The sequence below is a fragment of the Ochotona princeps genome, chromosome 15 (genome assembly GCF_030435755.1).
Source record: "Ochotona princeps isolate mOchPri1 chromosome 15, mOchPri1.hap1, whole genome shotgun sequence".
In the NCBI taxonomy this organism is placed as follows: Eukaryota; Metazoa; Chordata; class Mammalia; order Lagomorpha; family Ochotonidae; genus Ochotona; species Ochotona princeps.
The window spans coordinates 7074330-7095037 of NC_080846.1; the positions used below are offsets into that span (position 1 = coordinate 7074330).

At 59.5% G+C, this 20708-nt stretch overlaps 3 protein-coding genes across 3 annotated transcripts in view; all 3 read left to right on the forward strand.

The window, feature by feature from the left end:
- The window catches only part of TST (thiosulfate sulfurtransferase), a 254633-nt gene that overhangs the window by 123118 nt on the left and 110807 nt on the right, over nucleotides 1–20708 (forward strand). The gene's annotated exons all lie outside the window — the stretch shown is intronic.
- SSTR3 (somatostatin receptor 3) lies at nucleotides 6301–8155 on the forward strand. Its single transcript, XM_004589534.2, has one exon. It carries the CDS (start codon nucleotides 6330–6332, stop codon nucleotides 7614–7616), a length of 1287 nt encoding a protein of 428 aa, XP_004589591.1. The 5' UTR covers nucleotides 6301–6329; the 3' UTR covers nucleotides 7617–8155.
- C1QTNF6 (C1q and TNF related 6) lies at nucleotides 14616–19181 on the forward strand. The gene is made up of 3 exons (XM_004589535.2): nucleotides 14616–14798; nucleotides 17187–17439; nucleotides 18541–19181. Exons 2-3 carry the CDS (start codon nucleotides 17193–17195, stop codon nucleotides 19086–19088), a joined length of 795 nt encoding a protein of 264 aa, XP_004589592.2. The 5' UTR covers nucleotides 14616–14798; nucleotides 17187–17192; the 3' UTR covers nucleotides 19089–19181.

Below are 20708 nucleotides of genomic sequence, written 5' to 3' on the forward strand. Positions count from 1 at the left end.
ACTCACATGGGATGCCACTGTCATAGGTATTGGCTTAGCTCATTGTGCCACAACTGTGGCCCCAACTATTTATATGTAACTTAAAGATTCATTTATTTGAAAGGAGAATGAGAGAGAGAGAATCTGCCAATTCACTCCACAGCAGCTGGGTCGGGCCAGGCCAGATCCAGGGACCCACGTGGGTGGCAAGGGTCCAAGTCCTGAGGCGATCTGCTGCTGCCTCCAGGGTGCCCACCAGCAGGGAGCTGGATCAGAAGCTGGGCAGCCTGGTCTGGAGCCATACACTCTGATACAGGATGCGGGATGTGGGGGTGAGGGTGGGGATGTTTCAAGTGGAGGCTCAACTTGCTACACCACAACACATGCCTATCTACCTCCCCCCACAACTTGCTGCCAGGGGAGTTTTGATGGGTCAGGACTGGAGCCAAGTCTGGGAAGCTCAGAGAAGAGGTGTACCTAACCCTGGGCATGGATGGCTTCTAGGGTAGGCCCTTGAAGGCGGAGGCTGGGAGGGTGAGGATGAAGCCTGACCACTCCTTAGCACCTGCCTGGCCTCGCTGCCTCCACTCTTGCCCTAGAGGTGGCCCTCGGAGCAACCATAGGAGTGGAAGTCGGAAGACTGAACTACACCACTCTGGACCAGGCCCCAACCCAAGGAGGGGCCGGGATGGGCTGTCAGTTGCAAACAGGTTCACTTCCCTCCCTCTGCAGGAAGCCTCCATTCATGCCCCTCCCACGCGGTGGGGTCTGTTCCCAGAGCCTTTGCTGGCAGGCACTCTTCCTGGCCTTTCGTGGGACTGCAGGTGCATGCCCAGCGCCCACCTCCTTCCTGGGAACCCTGTCTTCCCATCTATTTATGGGTTTGTGCATTGCCTCTGTTCCTTTCCTGTGTGAGCTTCCCAGCCTGACAAGGGTATGTGGGAGATGAATGAATGAATGAATGAATGAATGAATGAGTGAATGAATGAATGAAGCCAGTGAGAATGAAACCTGGAGAAATCAGATAGGGAGGAGGCCAGCCTAGGCCGCAGGACCTGGAAGCTGCAGTGGGGTTGGAAGCTTGACTCAAGTTGGTGGTCAACCCAGGGAGGGCTGTTGGTGGAGGCGGTGGGGATGGTGTCAACGGGGAACCTACATCCCAGGAACCAGTTCCAGCAGCCCACCTGTAACCCGAAGCACTGGTACCAGCAGGAGATGGAGACCAGGGTGAGGAAGGCCCTGCCAGGGTCCAGAGCAGGTGGATAGCTGGCAGGGCCTTATGTCCCGGACCTACTGTGTGCTGCTGCAGTCAGAGGAGCAGGTCTCTGTAGGACCTACTGTGTGGCAGCCCCAGAGATCTAGTGACAAAGCCCCAGGGAAGGGACCACTAGGGAAAAAGGGCCTGGTACACAGTAGGTGCTCACCAAAGACCCATGTCTTCCTTGCCCTTGGCTGAGTCCTCCTGCCCTTGTCTTCCCCAAGGTAGGGGTTGGACAAGGAGCCGGATTTGTGCCCAGGTCCCCTGAGTCCAGCAGCACAGCCCCGGGGCTGTGATCGCGGGTGAGGGGCTGCAGTCGCTGGTGTGATGGGAGCTACTTCTGAATCAAGCAAAGCAAAATGTCACCTCCACCGGAGCACTCTTGTTCTTCTCCAGGGGGTCATCCTGGACTGAAGGACGCTGTCCTCGATGAGTGTCCTTTACGTGTGAAGTTGACCATTGAAATTCTAGGGCAGTGAGAGTGCTGGCTGCAGGGTGCCTTGGTTTTTGCCTCCTGGCTCTCCACGCCCAGCGCTTGCATCTCTTCTCCCGTCCTTCTGCTTGCCCTGCCTCGGTGCTTCAGCCAATCCCTGGGCTCATGACCCCCTCCCCACCTTCCACTTTCTCACCTCTCCCCTCCCCCGCCCCGTAGTGGTGGCTGGAGCTCAGTCTGCAACCAGTAAGCTTGACTGCATGACTGCAGGACCATCCCAGCCCGGTGCTCCCCGTGCGGCATGCCCAGCTTGGCGGGATGGGAGTGGGGTTGAGGAAGGACAGGTGCCCTGGTGGTCTGGGGGGCCCTTGTTTCCCCTGAGCCCCACCCTCCCCAACTTGCAGTGGGAGCCAAGGCCAGCGTGGGTGGCTGCAATCTCCCCGGTAACAGGGTCTGCCCCCAGCCTCCTCCTCCCCTAACCCGCCACACACCATCCCGTCCCTCCACCCGCCCCTACAGAGGCCCCGCACCTGCTCTCCTGCCCCTCGGCCCCTCCCCCGCCCGTGCGCAGCCCCATTCCTGCACCCTCCTTCACCGGCTCTGGCTCCTTGTCACCATCTGTGGCACCATCCTTCTCTGTCACTCTCCCAGCCGCCCCCTCGTTCTCCTTCCTCCTTCCTGCTCTCCGTCCCTGCCTCTGCTCTCTCCTCCTCCTTTCCTCGCTGTCACGCATCTCTCCTCTCCCCCCTCATCCTGGCTCTCCACCCACTCACTCTCTCTCTCTCTCCTTTCGCTCTATCTTTCCCCCTCTATTTCTATTGGCTCCTTGCAACCCCTGCTTCCTCTGCCCTTTCCCTTCACCCCCACCCTGCTCCCCTACCTGTACACCCCCCTCTCTGCCCCCTTGTCCCCCTAGGTGTCCTGGAGATGAGGGGTGACGCATCAGGCGTGAGTGGGAAGTCAGGGCCAGAGACGGGACGGGCAAGATCCTGTGGGCGGCCGCTGTGGCCCAGGGCCTAGGAGGGGCCTGTACCTGCTGGCAGTCCAGAACTGGGTGCTGTGTGGGGGACGCTGCGCAGGGTTCCTGCATGGCCCACCTGGTGGGGGGCTGAGCAGGGAGAGGGGAACCAGAATGTGTACCAGCCCGGAGGCAAAGAGGAGAGCCCTTGGCCGGCAGGCAGGTAAGGTGACTGGGGCCCTGACGGGTGGTCCTAGAGAGAGCGGGTTGCTTGGGAAATGCTGTGCTGGAGCCCATCCCCTGGCCAGGGTGAGCTTGGAGGGCTGCAGGGAGTCTCAAGAAGGCAGGAGGGAGGGCTCCCCAGAGCACTCTGGGTGGGCTGCAGGGCTCAGCTGTGGGGGGACACATCTTAGAACCTGTGCTGTGATTCCAGGACCTTGGGGTCACAGAGTGGCAGGGCTAGGAACAGCCAAGCACCCTGGCGTGTGGCCTCCTCGGCTCAGGCGGCTACCCACTCTGTGCTGGGCATCACATCTTGTGCATTCCTCTGCAGCAGGTAGGTAGGCTTGTCATGCTGTGGACAGGGGCAGACCGGGTCCAGAGAGGACGAGTGACTTGTGGAAGGTCACACAGCCGCTTGGCATCATCAGAGCCTTGGCCCCCCAACCTGGGGCTTGTGGGGTGTGGTTCCCAGATAACCTCAGGGCCCCTCGGGTGGGAGTGAGTCAGCGGCCATGCAAGATGCAGACCTAGCCTGGGAAGGGTGTACCAGCCTGTGCTGTCCATACCAGCTTTTTGGAGAAGCCAGCCCAACTGGGAGGGAATGATGGTTTGGACAGAGCTAGAGTGGGGTTCAAATTCTGGCTCCCTGATCCCTAGCTGGGTAGCCTTGTGCAAGCTGATTAATCTCTCTGAATCTCCATGTCCTCCTCTCCCACCTCCAGCCCCGAGGGCTTTCTCCTGTGGGTCTGGGGTCTTTCTCCAGGGACTACATGCGAGCTGCCCGGCTTTGTTTCCACGTGTGAGGTGGTGGTGGAGTGAGGGTGAGTGGGGGGCAAAGAGTTGGGGTTGAAATAAAGGGCTCAGGTCCTTTCACCCAACAGCTCATTCTGGAGGGATGGGGGTAGGGTGTGGTGGGAGCCAGACAAGCAGGGAACAGCCTGGGATTTGCATTTCCACCTGGTGGCTTCTAACGGCTGTGGGGCTCCAGACAGCTGCTTGCCCTCTCTGTGCCTCTGTCTCCCTCCCCCCTCTCCCGCCACACACACAGGCACAGCCCTCGGGGAGTCCGCCCCCGGCTTTCAGGCAAAAGCTTGTGCCAAAGATAAACCAGGAGGCCTGGAGGAGACGTCTCTCCTTCCGGAGGCTGAAATAGATCATGTCAGTATTCCAGCTCCTGGAGCCCAAATTGCAGGTCTGGCTTACGCTCCCTGCAAGGCTGTCATTTTCCCATGCCTGGCGCCTGGGGCATTCAACTGGGAGATGGCAATGGAGGAGGGGGGGACCTTCCCAGGGGGGAAGATCTCTAGCCCTAGGATCCAGGAGATCTCTCTGGGCATGCTGTACTCCTGGCAAGGCTGTGTATGCATTTGCATGCAGGCTGTGTGTGTGATGCACACGTGTGCGCACAGATGGGCTAAGGGAGAGGGGCTGTGCCCACCCCGCTAGGCTTCCCTGAGGGCATCTGTCCCTGCAGCCTGGAAATTAGGTTTGCACAGCTCTGGCTCTTCTCAGAACCTGGCACTGCCCTGCCCCCTCCACTAGGTCTGGGAGGCGATTGGTTGATGGTCCTAGCAAGATGTATGCATAGTGCCACGGACAGGTGGATGAGGGTCTGGGGTCCTTGCCTGGCCCAAGAAGGCCCCTGATTCTATACTTCTTGACTCACAAAGAACTCATTTCAGCTTTCTGGAATATTCTATTACTCTGCCCTTCAAGGATATCGAGGCTAAACTGCTGTGACGCTAAGATTCTGTGACACAGATGGAAGAATTTCAAATCCTATTTGCAGGTTCCTAAGCATCTATAGCTTTGGGGCTACACTCCTAGTAGTCCAGGGGCAGGAGGGGCAGTAAAACTGACTCGGCCCTGCACCAGCTTGGCCACCGAGTCCCGCACTGGCCCCAGCCCTGACCTCAGTGTGTCGGCCTGTGAAATGGACATGGGGGAGGGCGTTTGTCTGTGAAGCGTCTCTGGATTTGTTCCTTCCAGGTGATGTGACTGGAGCCTGCAGTCTCATTTCCAGTCCTTACCCAACAGTGGGGCCTCCCTCAGGGCTTCATGAACTTAGTGAATCCTGCACATTAGGGGCTTAGCAACTGGGGACCTTGGAACCCATGATCCAGACATCTCCTCCTTTAGTGTTGCAGTCCTAGGCATAGGAGAGCTGATGAGGGCTTGGGGGCGTAGGGTGTGTTGGGGACAAGTTAGGGCTTGCCCTCAAGCTAGGAGTCCAGTGTCCTCTCCTAGCCCCAGAAGTAGCCAGGGGATGCTCTGTGTCTCACCTGCCTGGGACCGAGCTGGGAGGAGCTGTGCTGCATGTGGGCAACCAGGTGTGCTGGTGTTTAAGGCATCTGCTCACAGCTGCGGGGGGATGCATCTCAGAACCTGTGCCATGATTCCAGCACCTTGGGGTCAAGGAGTGGCAGGGCTGGGAACAGCCAAGTGCACCCTGGCGTGTGGCCTCCTTGACTCAGGCGGCTACCCACTCTGTGCTGGGCACCACATCTCGTGTATTCCTCTGTGGCTGCCCTGGAAGGCGGGTAAGCTTGAGCCTCACCGTGGGCTGGGATTCTGCTCTCTGGGATCCACTCTTCTGGGCCTGGAGAATTCTCCATTTTGCTCCCTCTCAGTGATGTGATGCCTCAAACACTAGCATGCTTTGTACTTGTAGGAAAGTGATAGTGGGTGCTGTGGGGAGATCCCCTGACCTGGATGAAAAATGGGTGGCCACACTTGACACCAAGGATGATGTCTTCTAGCCAGGAACCCACAAGAGTCACTGCTATTAAGATACACAGTTGCGAATCGCGAATCCTCCGGCATGACGGTCCCCTGAGCTGTTAGGCAAAGACTCCCTTTCCCTACCACCAGATGGCGCTCTCTCACAGGGGGCTTGCCCCAGCTTCAGGGCCAGCTCTCCTGGTCAGGGCATCTGGACCCCACTGACAGGGTTGCTAAAGGGCTCCCATTGCTGTTGGAATTCCAGGAATCTGATGAGAGCGCTGCCGAGATAAACCAAGTGCAATGGCCCTGGAGTGGTTGGGGTGACTCTGGGTACCCCAGGACTGCAGCATGAAGCTGTGCCCCTCATTCTGCAGGGCTGAGGCTCAGTCAGTTGGGCACTGCCACCTCCCTTCACCTCCAAACTGGACATTGTTTGTAGAAAGCAAGGATTGTCCATGAGATGAGATACACCCCAATCCTCCAGTATTGGGGGGCCACAGGAGAATCACTCTCCCCCTCCCCAAGACTCAGTTCCTGCCCCCCCTACCCCCAAGGAGTGAGAGAGGGCATAACTGAGATCTGAGCAGTGTGATGGAGACGGTGTGGGTCAGGCTGTGCCCATGCTGTGCAGTGGGTCTCCAAGTTCAATGTCACAGGAGAGAAGCAGCAGGAATGAAGCTGGCCTCTGCCCTGACCAGGCTGTGTCCTCCTTCCTGCAGGCCAGTAGTTGACTGCTGACCGCCCTGCCAACAGCCATGGACACCCCGGGCTATCCCTCACCAGCACCCGCCACCCTGGAGCCTGGCAACACCTCTACTTCTTCAGCTTGGCCTCCTGCTGCCACCCCCGGAAATGCATCAGCAGTGGGCTCGAGCCTGGCGGGGCTGGCGGTCAGCGGCGTTCTCATCCCCCTGGTGTACTTGGTGGTGTGCGTGGTGGGCCTGCTGGGCAACTCCCTGGTCATCTACGTGGGCCTGCGGTACACAGCCAGCCCCTCGGTTACCAACGTCTATATCCTCAACTTGGCCTTGGCTGATGAGCTCTTCATGCTGGGACTGCCCTTCCTGGCCGCCCAGAACGCCCTGTCCTACTGGCCCTTTGGCTCCCTCATGTGCCGCCTGGTCATGGCGGTGGATGGCATCAACCAGTTCACCAGCATCTTCTGCCTCACGGTCATGAGTGTTGACCGCTACCTGGCCGTGGTGCACCCCACGCGCTCTGCCCGCTGGCGCACGGCGCCCGTGGCCCGCGCTGTGAGCGCGGCAGTGTGGGTGGCCTCTGCCGTGGTGGTGCTACCCGTGGTGGTCTTCTCAGGCGTGCCCCGAGGCATGAGCACCTGCCATATGCAATGGCCCGAGCCGGTGGCCGTCTGGCGAGCTGGTTTCATCATCTACACTGCGGCTCTGGGCTTCTTTGGGCCGCTGCTGGTCATCTGTCTGTGCTACCTGCTCATCGTGGTCAAGGTGCGCTCGGCGGGGCGGCGGGTGCGTGCGCCCACGTGCCAGCAGGCGCAGGTGGCCTCGTGCCCGCGACGGCGGAGCTCTGAGCGCAGGGTCACACGCATGGTGGTGGCTGTGGTGGCGCTCTTCGTCCTATGCTGGATGCCCTTCTATGTACTCAACATCGTCAACGAGCTGTGCCCGCTGCCCGAGGAGCCGGCCTTCTTTGGCCTCTACTTCCTGGTGGTGGCGCTACCTTATGCTAACAGCTGTGCCAACCCCATCCTTTATGGTTTCCTCTCCTACCGCTTCAAGCAGGGCTTCCGCAGGGTCCTGCTGCGCCCTTCCCGGCGCGTGCGCAGCCAGGAGCCCGCAGTGGGACCTCCCGAGAAGACGGAGGAGGAGGAGGACTACGAGGAGGAAGAGGATGGGGCGGCGGTGAAGAGGAAGGAGGTGAACGGCCGGCTCAGCCAGGTCACACAGCCTGCCACCAGCGGGCAGGGGCGACCGCACAGCGCCGGGACCAGCAAAGAGCAGAAGTTCCTCCCACAAGAGCCCCCAGCCGGGGAGAAGTCCAGCCCGCGGCACAGCAGCTATCTGTAGGCATCCCAGGACGGGTGCAGGGTGACGGGAGGGAGGCACTGAGGATGGGGTTTCCCCGGGTGGCCCACAGTGGGATATTTGGAGGTCCTGTTGTTGCCAGGATTTGCTGTGTGACCTCCAGGCCTCACTTGACCTCTCTGGGCCCCTCTTCCTCCTCTGTGACTCAGGGACGGGGGTCATCAGCTTCAATGGGCATCACTGCGAGGCTGGCCTCTTGAGGTGTGTGTGGAGTAGGGGGATCCTGGATAAGGGGCTGGGGCCAGAGTGGCCTTGTCCTTGGATGTGGAGTGCCTATAAGGAGCAGCCTGCATGTTGGCTCTCAGAGGGATAGCAGGAGACAGGAAGAAGCCAGGCGCTGGACTGGAGCTCCTAACAGCAGGACGTTGACTGTGGCGGGGAAGAAGGCCGCTGGCCAGAGCCCAGCTTGCCCTGCCCTGCTGGCTTGCAGGGGAGCATTAGCCAGCTGTGCCTCTCCACGGGCCCCAGGTTACACTGCCTCAGCCCAGTGTTGGCAGCAGGTGCTTTGGCTCCAGCCGCTCCATGCCAAAACTCCCAGGCACCTGCTGGAGACGACTTCTCCAGGAAGCTGACAAAGGCCCACTTCAGGGTCCCCACTTCAGGGTCCCCTCCCAGTTGGCCCTTTTTGAGGCCCTGCACCTGCTTTTGTAATTTTGTAATTTTTTTTTAATAAAGAGGGACCCCCAAATTGCATAAGCTCAGGCTACCCACAGGTTTGCCTGGTCTCTAGTTGAGCCCAACCCTCCCCCCACCCACCCTGCTGGATTTCCGAGGTAGCTCACTCTGAGTCCTGGGGTGGGGAGTGGGATGAGGGGTAGAGAAGGCCTTCCAAGTCCCTGAGGGCTCCAGCAGCCTCTTCTTGGGGGGAGGGGGGACCAGCCTTGCTCCCGTCTGCCACCTGGGCAGACCCAGGTAGGAAGCCCAGGCAGACAGGCTGCTATGAAAAGGCAAATTCTAAATTGCATTGGGAGGAGGGAAGTGGGAGGAGGAAGACTTTGGGAACAGCCTTGCCCCCTGTGGGCCTTGGTCTCCCCACATACTGATAGAGGCAGGTATCCCCGCTTGCCTGCCTGCCGGGGCTGGAATCTGGGGAGAAGAGTTGGTCTCACCAGGTCAAGTGCAAGGGCAGGGTGGGGAAGATGGAGAAGCCCTCCCTGTCCCCATGTTTGGCCTCCCCTCTGGGTCTAGATGTTGGGGGTGAGGTCACCCCAGTCGTGGGCAATGGGGGGTTCAAGGCCAGAGACAGAGTGTGCACCCCTCAGAGGGACAGGACATTTGGAAACCCAGACCTGGTGTGGAGACAAGGGTGCAGTGAGGAGGGCACCAGCATTCCAGTCTCCCCTGGCTGACCAGTGTGTGATGCCCAGCGGGGAGAGCTGGGAGCTGGGTGGGAAACCCTTTGCTGCTTTAACTCGTCCCCCAGCTCTTACCAATAAAGACGGTGACACGTGACAGCAGCTGTGGCCTGGGCAGTCACCTCTGTGGGTCCAGATGAGGGTGGGTGTGCAGGTGTGTGTTCTGGCCATTTTCTGTAGGGAGTTCATGACCCTCACGGGGGCATGGATGATGCCCTGGACAGGCCTGGGCCCATATACTTACAGATTTCGATTTTAAAGCAATGGATTGTCTTTCTTCCCAGGAGCCACATAGCAAAATCTCATGGAAGAAAGCTGATGGGCTCCAGGTGGGTCCCATGATGGCTGCTTGGGCCAATCACTAAAAAGAAGGTGGTGATCCTGCACCCTGATTGGCCAGGTGTGGGTCATATGGGAAGGTAGGGTACTGTGATGGACAGTTTGGCCGGTCAGTGGGGTAGGGGGTGAGCTAGAGACAGACTGCAAGGGAAAGTGAGTCAGGCAGCAACAATCAGGGGGAGCTTCATGAGAGTGGCTGCCTGGGCCAGGGTGCCCCTTCATTCCCACAGCCCCAGGCTTCCCTGCCACACTGGGTGTCGCTGCCTGCACCTGCTCACAGGATGCACATGTCCTGGTGTCCTTGTTCCCCCACCCTCAACACAGGTCCCATAGCTGGCCTCTCAGGATGGGGCCTGGTGCACCTGTGCCCTGGGCCTGGCATGGGCCCCCTGCCCTGAGCCCCTGAATTCCAAAACTCCAGGGTCACTGTGTCTACGGGACTCCAGACTCCATTGACTCATGCCAGTTGATGGGTAGCCCTGGGGACAATTAGAGTAGGGGGCTGGGCACCGAAGGAGCTGGTAGGAGATTGGCATGTGAAGGGAACCTTGGGGGTGCTGGAGGGAGGAATGGGTGCTCCCTGAGCAGGAAGGAAGGGGGGCTGACACCCACCTTGCCAAACTTCTCTTCTTTCACTATGAGAGTTGCTCAGACTCAAGGCCTTACCTTGAACTTGTCTTCCAGAGGGAGTTGCCAGGCAACAGCCCCTGGCCACCAGGCTCCAGAGCAGGACTTGGTATGTCAGCATCAGGGCCATCAGAGAGAAGGTGGGCATCTACAGGGCCTGGGGCAGGCCAGGCTAGGGCCCTACACCCAGCTCCCGGATCCTCAAAGTCCTTCACTGAGAAACAAATGGGATGGAGCCAATGGGGAAGTTGACACATGGAAGACCCAGGGTACAGAGAGCCCCAGGCTGTGCTGCCAGCGGTACCCTTGCACCCCCTGTGCCTGGCAGCCATGGTGAGAATCTCCAGGATTCTGCTAGAAGCCGTGAGACCCAAAGTTGCAGAGGGTTCAAGGGTGCCCCCCCACAATGTGTCATTGGGCCACTGATTTTACCACTCTGGGCATAGCCCATTTATGAGCCGAAGCCTTTCTGAGCTGGGCTGGAGGCTGGTGGGGGGGCAGGCAGGCCAGAGAGGCATGCCTGCCATGCTCCCACGCTCCCCAGCAACAGCACGGACCAATGGATCATTGTTGTTAGGGCTGAGTTGGGGGGTGGGGATGGCAGAGTACCCAGGTGCTCAACAGGGGCTGTCTTGAAAGGAAGTGTTGGAGCCAGGCAGCGGCACCTGCCTCCCCCTGGAGGCATTGCTGTGTCCACAGCCTCTCAGCCCCTTTACAGCTAAGGACAGTGAGATCCTGGAGGTCATGGGCTTGTCTGAGGTCACAGCACCAAGAGAAGGGCCCGCCCCCTCTCTGTTTTCACAGACTTTTCTCCAAAGTCCATAGATTTAATTTTTTTCAAGATTTATTTATTTTTATTGGAAAGGCAGATTTACAGAGAGAAGGAGAGACAGAGAAAAAAATCTTTCACTTGCTGGCCTAATTCTCAAGTAGCCGTGATGGCTGGAGCCAAGCTGATCTGAAGTCAGGAGCCAGGGGTCACCTCCGGGTCTCCCATGCAAATGCAGGCTCCCAAGGCTTTGGACCATCCTTGACTGTTTTCCCAGGCCACAAGCACGGAGCTGGGATCCCAGTGCTTGCAAGGTGAATATTTAACCACTCGGCCACCACACCAGGCCCAAAGGACCCACAGATTTTGAAAAGGATCAAAATAGGAGCCAGGTGACAATGCTGGCAGTGGGGACAGTGCTGGGGCTGCCAGCATGAACTCTTGGTGGCCATGGCTGGCGATGCCCGCAGGTGGAGGGATGGCCCAGCACCCACAGAGGAGAAGAGCCCCTCAGTTGCCTCCCGGGGTCCAGCTGTGCCACAGTAACCCCCACAGCCTCAGCATAGGTAGCTTGGGGACACACAGACACACAGGGTGAGTAACTCGAGGGCAAGGCCCATAGACTTGAGAAAGTGCTGTAGTCCCCCCACCCCCAACTGTGGCCTTGCAGTCTGCCGTCTACTGCAGCAAACATGTCAATATTTGCTCATGCGCCCTCAGTCAACACACCTTGGAGCCCGCTGGCCTCCACCTGCCTATGACCATGCTTGCCCTTAAGCTCTGGCCTGGTCCTCCCCCTGCTCCTCGGAACCGTCTGCGCCCCCTCCCACTGTGACGGAATAAAGCAGACACACAGTGGCTCACGTGCATAGGCGGCAGGAGTAGGTGGTCTGGGGGCCATACTGTCAGGGTTAAGCCAGTTTCTGCAGTCTGTGAACCTCACCTTAATGGCTGATGGCCTTTTAATGGGCTCCACTTTGCCCTCTCACACAGTGGGGTGACCCCGGGGTAGGGTCAGTCGGTGCTCCGTGTGACCGGCAGGGGGCGCAGCGGGACCCTCTCCCCGGACCCCACGCCCTCGCCGTGCGCCGTCCGTCGCGGCTCCGCTCGGCCAGACTCGGCTCTATTTGGCCATACTCGGATCCACTCGGTCGGGCTCGGTTCTGCTCGGCTTGACTCGGTTAGATTCGGCCCTACTCGGCCAGACTCGGCAGCATTCGGCTAGAGGCATCTCTGCGTGGCCTTGCTCGGAGCTACTGGGCTCGGCTCCAGGCGGACATCTAGGGTCAAGGCCTGGGAGGCGGGATGGAGCTGGTGAGGCCCCTGTGCCCCGGGTCCTGTGTGATTACTTCCGAGGGTCCCGCCAGCGGAGCTGCTGCTGGTAGCGGGCTTTCTTCAGCGCATTTGAAGCCTGCACCGATGGAGATCTGTCTCCCTTCTAAGGGGCTCCCTGGATGCGCGTCCATCGCGGCCACTCAGCTGATTCATGGGTGCACACCCCTCCCCCAGAAGGAAGCGTGGAGCTGCCGGGAAGGGTAACCCACAGTTCAGTCTGCAAGGCCCCGTTGGGGTTCCAGGAAGGAGCGGGTGAATGGGCGGGGGCGGGGGTCCGGTCTGGCCCGGCTGCTCCCCTGCCCTGTAGGGCCCCCTGATTCCTTGAGCAGGAGACGAGGGTCAGGGTCCCCAGCCCCTCTGCCCAACAGGTGGCGCTCACGCTCTGCTTTGCTGAGTTTTCAATTGGGCTGCTGACCTTGAACCCTGAGATATGCGGCTTGTCATTCATCATGACTCAGGGAGTCTGGCCTTGGCGACAAGCCTGTGCTGGCAGGCTGGGTGGTGGTAGGGTGCTGATGGGGGCATCCTGGGCCGGCTCCTCCTTCTGGTGGTGCTGTTATCCTGGGCCCCCTCTGCGCTTGCACAGTGGCACGATATCCTCCCCGTATTCAAGGTTTAACTCCGGGAGGAGCATCCCTTTAGGACACTCCCCCAGGGACTAAGACAGTCCTGTCCTGTTCAAGGTTGCAAAGCTGGCAGGAGGAGGTAGGGCTGAGTCATCCCCCACGTTTCTCTGGCCCCGGGACTGGCGCACCTGACCAAACTGCAATCTCTCATGGCAGGGAAGCCAAGGGGTGACGCACAAATGAAAGAATCTGGGGCATGGTGAGAGGGAGCGGGGTGGGGGGCGGCGCTGATGGAGCAAATCCTTGACTTCTGCTCTGCCCTCAGCTGGCTGTCGTGGGCCCTGGGGAGTCCAGTGGCCTGTCTCAGCTCATCACATGGCCCACCGCCACCAGAGCTGGCCCTGGACCCTCCCCAGACCTCGGTCTTCCCATCTGTGAAATGGAAACAGGAGCCTTCCCTGGACGAGCTGCTGTTGAGTGTGGCAGGGTGCACTGGGCTGGGTGGGTCCTCCACCTTCCTAGGATCCCAGCCTCCTTCTCCCCATCCCTTGCCCGTCCCACCCCTCCCCCCCAGGCTCCTGCAGGGCCGCTGACTCAGCCCTTTTCCCTCCCTGGTGGCAGTGAAGGAGGGTGGCTTCCGCCCTCTGCTGCCTGGCCCTGGGCCCTAGGAATGCTGCCCGGGGCAGGGCCATGTGGAGGGCACGGTGTGTCTTCTTAGGGCCCGGCTTAGGCCCTTCGAGTGGGGCTGGGGAGGGGGAGGCAGCAGCGCCTTGAGTGAGGAGGGGCTGGCTAGCATCCCAGCCTGGGCTTTGCTCCCATGACCTTGAGCCAGAGGCCTGCCCTTCCTGGGTCGCTGTGTCCTGGTAGAGAGATTAAGGAGTGGGATTCCTGTTCTCCAAGGAGCCTCCCAGCCACAGGACTCTGCTGGCTGCTTGTTCCTCGAACAAACAGGAAGTCGGAGGCTCTGGAACCATAGGTCAGGGACACCCAGCCCTCGGGCAAGGGAGGCTGCTTTGTCCGTGATTTGCCCATCTGGGCCTTGGAGTTTAGCCTGCAAAGCCCCAGACCTAAACACATCCCCTGGCATCTCTATGCACTCTGGGCTCCTGAAGGTGACAAGCCTATGGGCTCCCTCCTTCCAAGGGATGACCCTGACTTCTGTACAGTGGTGAGGATGGAAGGCCTGGACCCTATCTACCAGCCATGTAACCACGGGCCAGTACTTGGGCTCCCCGCCCCTGACACCACTGGTCCAAATAATGCCAGCAGATGTCCTCAGCATACCAACGCCCTCTCCTCCCTCACCGCAGGTACTCAGTACAGGTGCAGTGGACAGGCTGTGGAGGACCACAGGCAGGAGTGACAGTGTTTGGCACAGGAAACCTGAGGAGCGATTATAAGGGCTAAGGACTTCTTCCTGCCAGAGGGGCCCTGACCAGCCCCAGGGACACCCAGGCTGATGAACTTGCTGGGGTCACTTCCCTGGAATTTGGGGAGGGGTAGGTGGAGGTGGGGATAACCCCCCTTCGTCTAGCAGGGAGGATGAACAGAGACTAGCAGAGTGCTAGGTAGAGGAGGTGCTGCTGTGTGCTGGCACGTGGGTGTGCCCTCCTGCCACCCCCTCCTCACCCAGCACCGCACTCTCACCCACTCACTCCGTCCTATTCCAACTGTGGTCCTGGGATGCCCTGGGAGCTGAGGATGTGGTGTGACTGGCCCAGGCACTGGCTAGTGGGTTCTGGTGGTGGAGGACTCAGTCATGGGACTTTGTGGCTCAGGCTGGTTGGGGAAGGGGGGAGCATCGGCCCCTCCCTCCCTGCCTCAGTTTCCTAGTTCACACCTCAGGCGGCCCGGAACCTTTTTCTGCTCTGACTTTCAAGGCCTTTGAACCACACAGAGCCCACTGGTCCAGCAAAGAGTTAAGCCGAGGAAATCCTGGCTCCTCTCTGGCAGAACTGGGCGGCTGGGAAGGAGCTGGGAGGAGGGGAACGGAGGCCGGCTCAGCTGGTCCCCCCGCCTCCCTCCCTCCCTTCTTCCCGCCTTCCTCCCTGCTCAGCCGGCGGCTGGGGGTCTGGGCCAGCAACAAGTCAATATCGCAGACATGGGCCAGGGAGCCAGAGGCTGCCTGGAGGTCTAGGGTTGGTGAGTTGCCGGCGAGGCTGCAGGACACAGGGTGAGTCAGGGGGCCCCCTTCTTCTGAGAAGGGGCTGAAGGTCCCTGCCCTCTGTTCTATCTTCCTGGATACATCTGGGGCCCTGCTGTCTCCTGGTGACCCCTCCAGGCTCTCCCCTCCCCCTTCCTTGCTTAACTTTACCCCCTCACTGCCAGCTGCCATTCACTGTGAGGGCTCACCCTGCTGCTGCCACCGGAGCCAGCAGGGACCCCTGCTGGTCACCCCCAATTCCATGGTCGCCCAGACTTGGTCCGTGCCTGGCACCCCCCCTTCCCCCGTCACCAGGCCAGCTGTGGTTATTATTACAACTCCCGCTTTGCTTGCTTCCTACTTCCTGCTCTCTGCACCGCTGTTGTGTGTCTCCCAAGCTTTAGGCTCCCATGTGGCCATGGCCAATAGGAAACAGAAATGTCTTCAAACCGTGCCAAGCCTCTGGAAGCCGTGCTGGGCGGGAAGACTCTGTGGAAAGTGTGTCCCTGCAGTGAGCTCCATTCCCATGGAACCTGGGAGCCCTGGGTGGCTACTTCCCAGGAATGGGATGCCCAGAGAGGTCCGGCCACCAGCCCTGGGCTCCACAGTGCAGGCCCCGCTCAGGGATCTCAGTTTGGATTCCATGGCTTCTGTGTGACCCTTGAGGGCACCAAGGAGGCAGTTTTGCTTTGAGTTTGCAAACGGAAGGCAAGAGGGAGGATGTTTGACCTGCCTCTGTGAACAAAGCTGGAAACCCCACTGGACTGACAGACCAGGAGCTGCACATACCTCCAGGAGGGGTGGCCCTGGGGATTGTCTGCCACCCACTTCTGTGGTCACCTGGCCCCAGAGGGAGCGAGGCATAGATCCCAACCCCACCTCCTTAAAACCTAGCTTCTGGGACAGACATTTGATGTAGTGGCCGAGTCCTGCCTGGGGCACTCATGTCCGTTGTTATCTGAGTGGGTGGCCCTGTCTGGCTGTGCCAACTCCCTGCTCATGTGCACCCTGGAAGGCAGAGGGGACAGCTCGTGGCCTTGGGTCTCTGCCACACACCTGGGAGACCTGGATACTGCCGTGGGCTCCTGGCTTCAGCCTGGCCCAGTCTTGGGGTTTGGGGAATGAACCAGCAGGTGGGGCACCTCTACCTCTCTGTGTTGTTCTTTCAAATACAAAAGAACATTTAAAAAATAAACTTTGCTCATGCTCTGGTGCCCAGCTGAGATAGGATGGCATTTGAAAAAGTAATAATTCTGCCTCCTCTACACGTATTAACCACAGAAAAATATTTTTGAATTGTACTAAATGTTAAAGGGGAACAAAAAGGAAATAAACAAAGAAACGCCAGAAGTGTAAAAACCAGTCTGGTTTCAGAAGCCGAGTTTCTGATCGTGTGATAACTCGGCGCCAGCCCCCGGAGCTTGCCACCAAAGCTCCCGCCGGGCTTCCTGCCACTAGCCCGGCCTGTCCCCGGCCCCTGGTGTCCAGGCTACTTCCGGCCCCTAGTCTGAAGCTCCGGACCCCCTCTGGGCTAAGGTCAAAGACAGATCCTCTCTGTGATTTTTTGAGGTTTCAAGCCCTGCTCTGTCTCGCCCCCTTTGAATTCCAGTTTGCCACCTTGGCAGTTGATTGGCAGGTCTGTGATGATTGACCCAACCATCTTCCAATGGGTGAACTCCCTCTGGTGCAAGCCCTTCGTTGAAGGGCTTCTGGGTTAGGTTGGGTGGTAGTAGTTGTTGACTGCATAAAGGCACAGAGGAGTGAGGTAGGCACACACAGCCTGGACCGGCTGTCTACCCTCAACATTGCTTCCTCCAAGGAGGGCTTCTGTTGGTGTCTCAGTTGTCCACCCAGAGTGCCCCCTTGCACTTGATGCAAAAGCCCTGGGGCAGCCCACCCCTCCTCCCCCAGCTTCTCAGTGGCACAGTCACTCCTCACCCGTGAAAGGCTCCTGTGGCCTTACCTGTTGTCAGCCTCAGTGGTCCCCTGTTACCTCGTTGGCAAGCTGCCAACACTCAGAGACCCACCTGTATCCTCCCTGAGAGCAATGCTGCAAGGGGGAGGCTGTGTGCTTGTGGCAGGTATCTGGTGCCCAGGTGGCATACACCTGCTGGAGGTGGTGGGGACTGTAGCAAAGAAACAGGCTTACGACTGGCGAGGGGGTCAGGGAGCATTTCACAGTTGCACGTGTAGCTGGGACACTTTCCTCACAGCCCGGACACGAACCAGCACCCATATGGGATCCCGGCACTTGTAAGGCAGAGATTTGACTACTGAGCCACTGTGCTGGGCCCTTGTTGTCTGTTAAGTGGGCATACTCCCATCCTGAGCGGCATCTGGCAGGCACCTGCTGTAGAGGCTGTGGCATGCTATTGGTGGTGAGTGACGTGAAGTTCTGGCCCTCCTTCCTCCTTCTAGGTCACCATGGGGACAGCCACCCTGGGTCCCCTCTGCACAGTGCTTCTGCTCCGTCTCGTGGTATGTGGGGTCCCCACTGAGGAGTCCACGTCGGGGGAGGCTGTGATCTCCGGCCCCACTGGGGGGTGCCGACGGTGCTGTGATCCTCAGGACCCCCAGGCTGACACCACAGACATGGCCTCCACCTCTCCATCTGCCCTCCCCTACGTCCTGCCTGAGGTCAGACCCTACATCAACATCACCATTCTGAAGGGTGAGTTGCCATAGCAGGCACGGGCTGGGCTGACCAGCAGGACCCAATGAGGAGGCTATGTAAGAGGGTGCAGGAGGCATCAGAGGCCAGGGCATGAAACTGTCACAGTCTCATCTGTCAGTCATGTGTTTCTTGAGCATCTGCTAGGTGGGGCACGGTGGGGGTGGGCAGTGATGACAGTCAACAGATGACCCAGGCCACCCTGGGATGGGACGTGGTGGCCAGCTGGGAGGGGTGGCAGGTGCCTGGGTAGGTTGTGGACTGTAGAATAGGTGGCAGACAGTGTGGGGTGCACGGAGCAGGAGATGGGCGAGGGGAACCTTCCAGGCTGAGGACTTGGCATGTGCCAAGGCCCAGGGCAGGAGCAGCACAGAGTGATTGAGGGACAAGAGCAGTGGCAATGGTCAGTGGCCATGTCACAGAGTCCTCTTCCTGCTGGCCAGCACAGCAGTATACCCAGGCCTCAGGCATATCCTCCAAGAGGGAGCAGGACCAGGGGCACTTGATCCCATGGGAGTTTCAAGCAGACCTCTGTAATGTCCTACAGAGAGGAGATGGTGGGGGCCATGACCCAACATGGGGAGCCCTGTGGAGTCCCTGGGGGCTGTCCAGTGGGGGGCTGCCTCCCTGCCTCTGAATTTGGACATGCCAGGAGCTGGCAGCAGCTGGTCGCTGTGGCTGGGCCCTTGCCACCCTCATCCTCCCCCTGGGGTTGGGACCCCATCATGCCTCCCACTTTGCAGTAGGGAGAGGAGCTCTTCTGTGGTCACGTGTCATGGGAGGAGCCAGGGTCTCCTCCCATGTGAATGTCAGAGACCCAAGCACCCGAGGCAGCCTTTGCTGCCAGCCAGGGTGTGCATTAGTAAGCAGGGAGCTGGGACAGAGCATGGAATAGCTGGGACTCACACTGTCACTGTGACAAGGGAGGCCCAGTGTCCCAGGTGGTGCTGCCTTCTCTAGATGCAGCTTGGAGGCCCCGTGTGGCATGTGGTGGGCACTCTTTGAGCACCAGCTTGCTCCCTGGGCCCGGGTGGGGAGGAGCAGGGACTTCATTCAGCAAGCAACCACTTGCCCTGACCTCTCCCCTTCTCGTCCCCACAGGTGACAAAGGGGAGCGGGGGCCGTTGGGTGCCCCAGGGAAATCGGGAAAGGAGGGTCCCCGGGGGGACCGTGGCCCACAGGGTACCAAGGGTGCCAAGGGCCAGGCTGGCAGCCCTGGCGGTCCATGCCAGAGGCGCTTCTCAGCCTTCTCAGTGGGCCGCAAGGCGGCTCTGCACAGCAGCGAGGGCTTCCAGCCGCTGCTCTTCGACACGGTCTTCGTCAACCCCGATGGCCACTTTGACATGGCCGCTGGCCACTTTGCTGCGCCGATGCGGGGCCTCTACTTCTTCAGCCTCAATGTGCACAGCTGGAACTTCAAGGAGACCTATGTGCACGTTGTGCACAATGACGAGGCGGCCGTGATCCTGTACGCACAGCCCAGCGACCGCAGCATCATGCAGAGCCAGAGCGTGGTGCTGGCCCTGGCGCCTGGCGACCGTGTCTGGGTACGCCTCTTCAAGCGCGAGCGGGAGAACGCAATCTATAGTGACAACGTGGACACCTATATCACCTTCAGCGGCCACCTCGTCCAGCCCCAGGATGACTGAGCTTTCCCTAGCCCCTGCCCATGTCCTGGGCCTGGCAGCGCCGGGCTGTACCTCTATAGAGTTGGGGGGACCCCCTTGTTTCTCCTTATCACCTCTCCCTCTGTCTCCCTCTCTTGTCTCCCTGGGATGATCTTTGGGAAGTTTCTGCCCTACATGTTCTAGAACATTCTCCACTTCATACCCCAGCGCCTCTCATGCTTGAGAATTTTGTTGAAAGTGCAGGTTTGGGCTGGGTCTGGAACTCTGCATTTCTGATAAATTCTGGAGAGATGCTGTTGCATCTGGACCAAATGCTAATAACCCAAATTCCAGAACGTTCCCAGCACCTAGTACCCTGAACATTCTGGAATTTTCCAAACATTCCAGGAATGCTCCGACATCCTTGGGTTCTTTCTGCTGTCCCTCGTCCCTCGCTCCTTACGTAGCTGGCGACTGCAGGGACTCCTGCCCTCTTCACTGTGCCTCCCTCTTTCCCCCTCTCCCTCCTGGTGCTCTCCTGGGGAGCCTTGCTCGGCAGCTCCAGCGGGTGCCTCCATTTCCCCAGGGCTTCCTCTCATAGTCACACACAGATGTATTCTTCCAGGTGCTGCCTGCCCCTGCCCAGCTCCTCTCCAGGCTTTCTCAAGGTGCTAAGACCCCTGCAGGCAGCTGCTGTTTGCAGAGCCCTACCCCGAGTGTGGTGCTGCCCCTTACCAAAGCCAGCAGGTCCCAGACTGACCTGAGCAGAAGGCGCAGAGCTGTGGGGTCCTCATCAGGTCTGGAGGAGGGCTGCAGGACCCTCCTCTGAGCCTGACTACCCGGAGAGGCCCTGGAGGAGGCCGAGGGGAGGTGGAGGACAGCAAGAGTTCCTGTCCTTCTCCCCCTTCCCAGGGTGGGGCCTACTGGCTGCTCTCCATCCCAAGTGGTCCTGCTCCCACCCTCCACCTTTGGTGCTTACAAAGACCCTAGGGCAGGGGCATCTCCAGTGGGGATCTTTGGTGCTCACGATCAGGGGAGCCAGAGCCACATGATGGGGGGCAGGCTGGGAGTGGGGCCTGTCACGTGCCACCCAGACCCCAGACCGGTGCTAATAAAAGCTCCCCAGCCCAACACACCTGCCCTGCTTGTCCAGTGCAAATAAAGACTGCAGTTAAAGGCTATGTTTTCTTGATTGTGCTGGCTCCTCCTTGCTGCCCTGCCCCTTTGCCTGCCTTGGGAGACCAGCTCCTCCTGGTTCCTCAGGGATCCCTGGATTGCCACTCTGAGTGCTCCTTGCCCATGGGGAAGCCAGGCTCTGGGTCAGGTGCACAGTGGCGGCACACACCTTGGACTGGGTGGGCTAGACAAGTGGGCATGCCTCTGAGCCTTGGTCTCCTCATGTAAAATGGGGAGCTGACACTCAACCTTGGGCCATGAGGAGGAGATGGAAGGTCGCTCTCATGAGCCAGCAGCCACTGAGCACCTGCTGTGTGCCATTGGGGGCTGCAAAGGGAAGCATGTCCATCACTCCCCTACCCTTCTTCCCTTGGAGATCTGTGGTCCTCATGTCCTAGGGAGGCCTGGGAGATTGCCGAGCCATCCCAGTCCTGCCCGGGACTCAGTGTTCTGTGTGGTGTTGACAAGAGAACAGCTGGCTCTTCT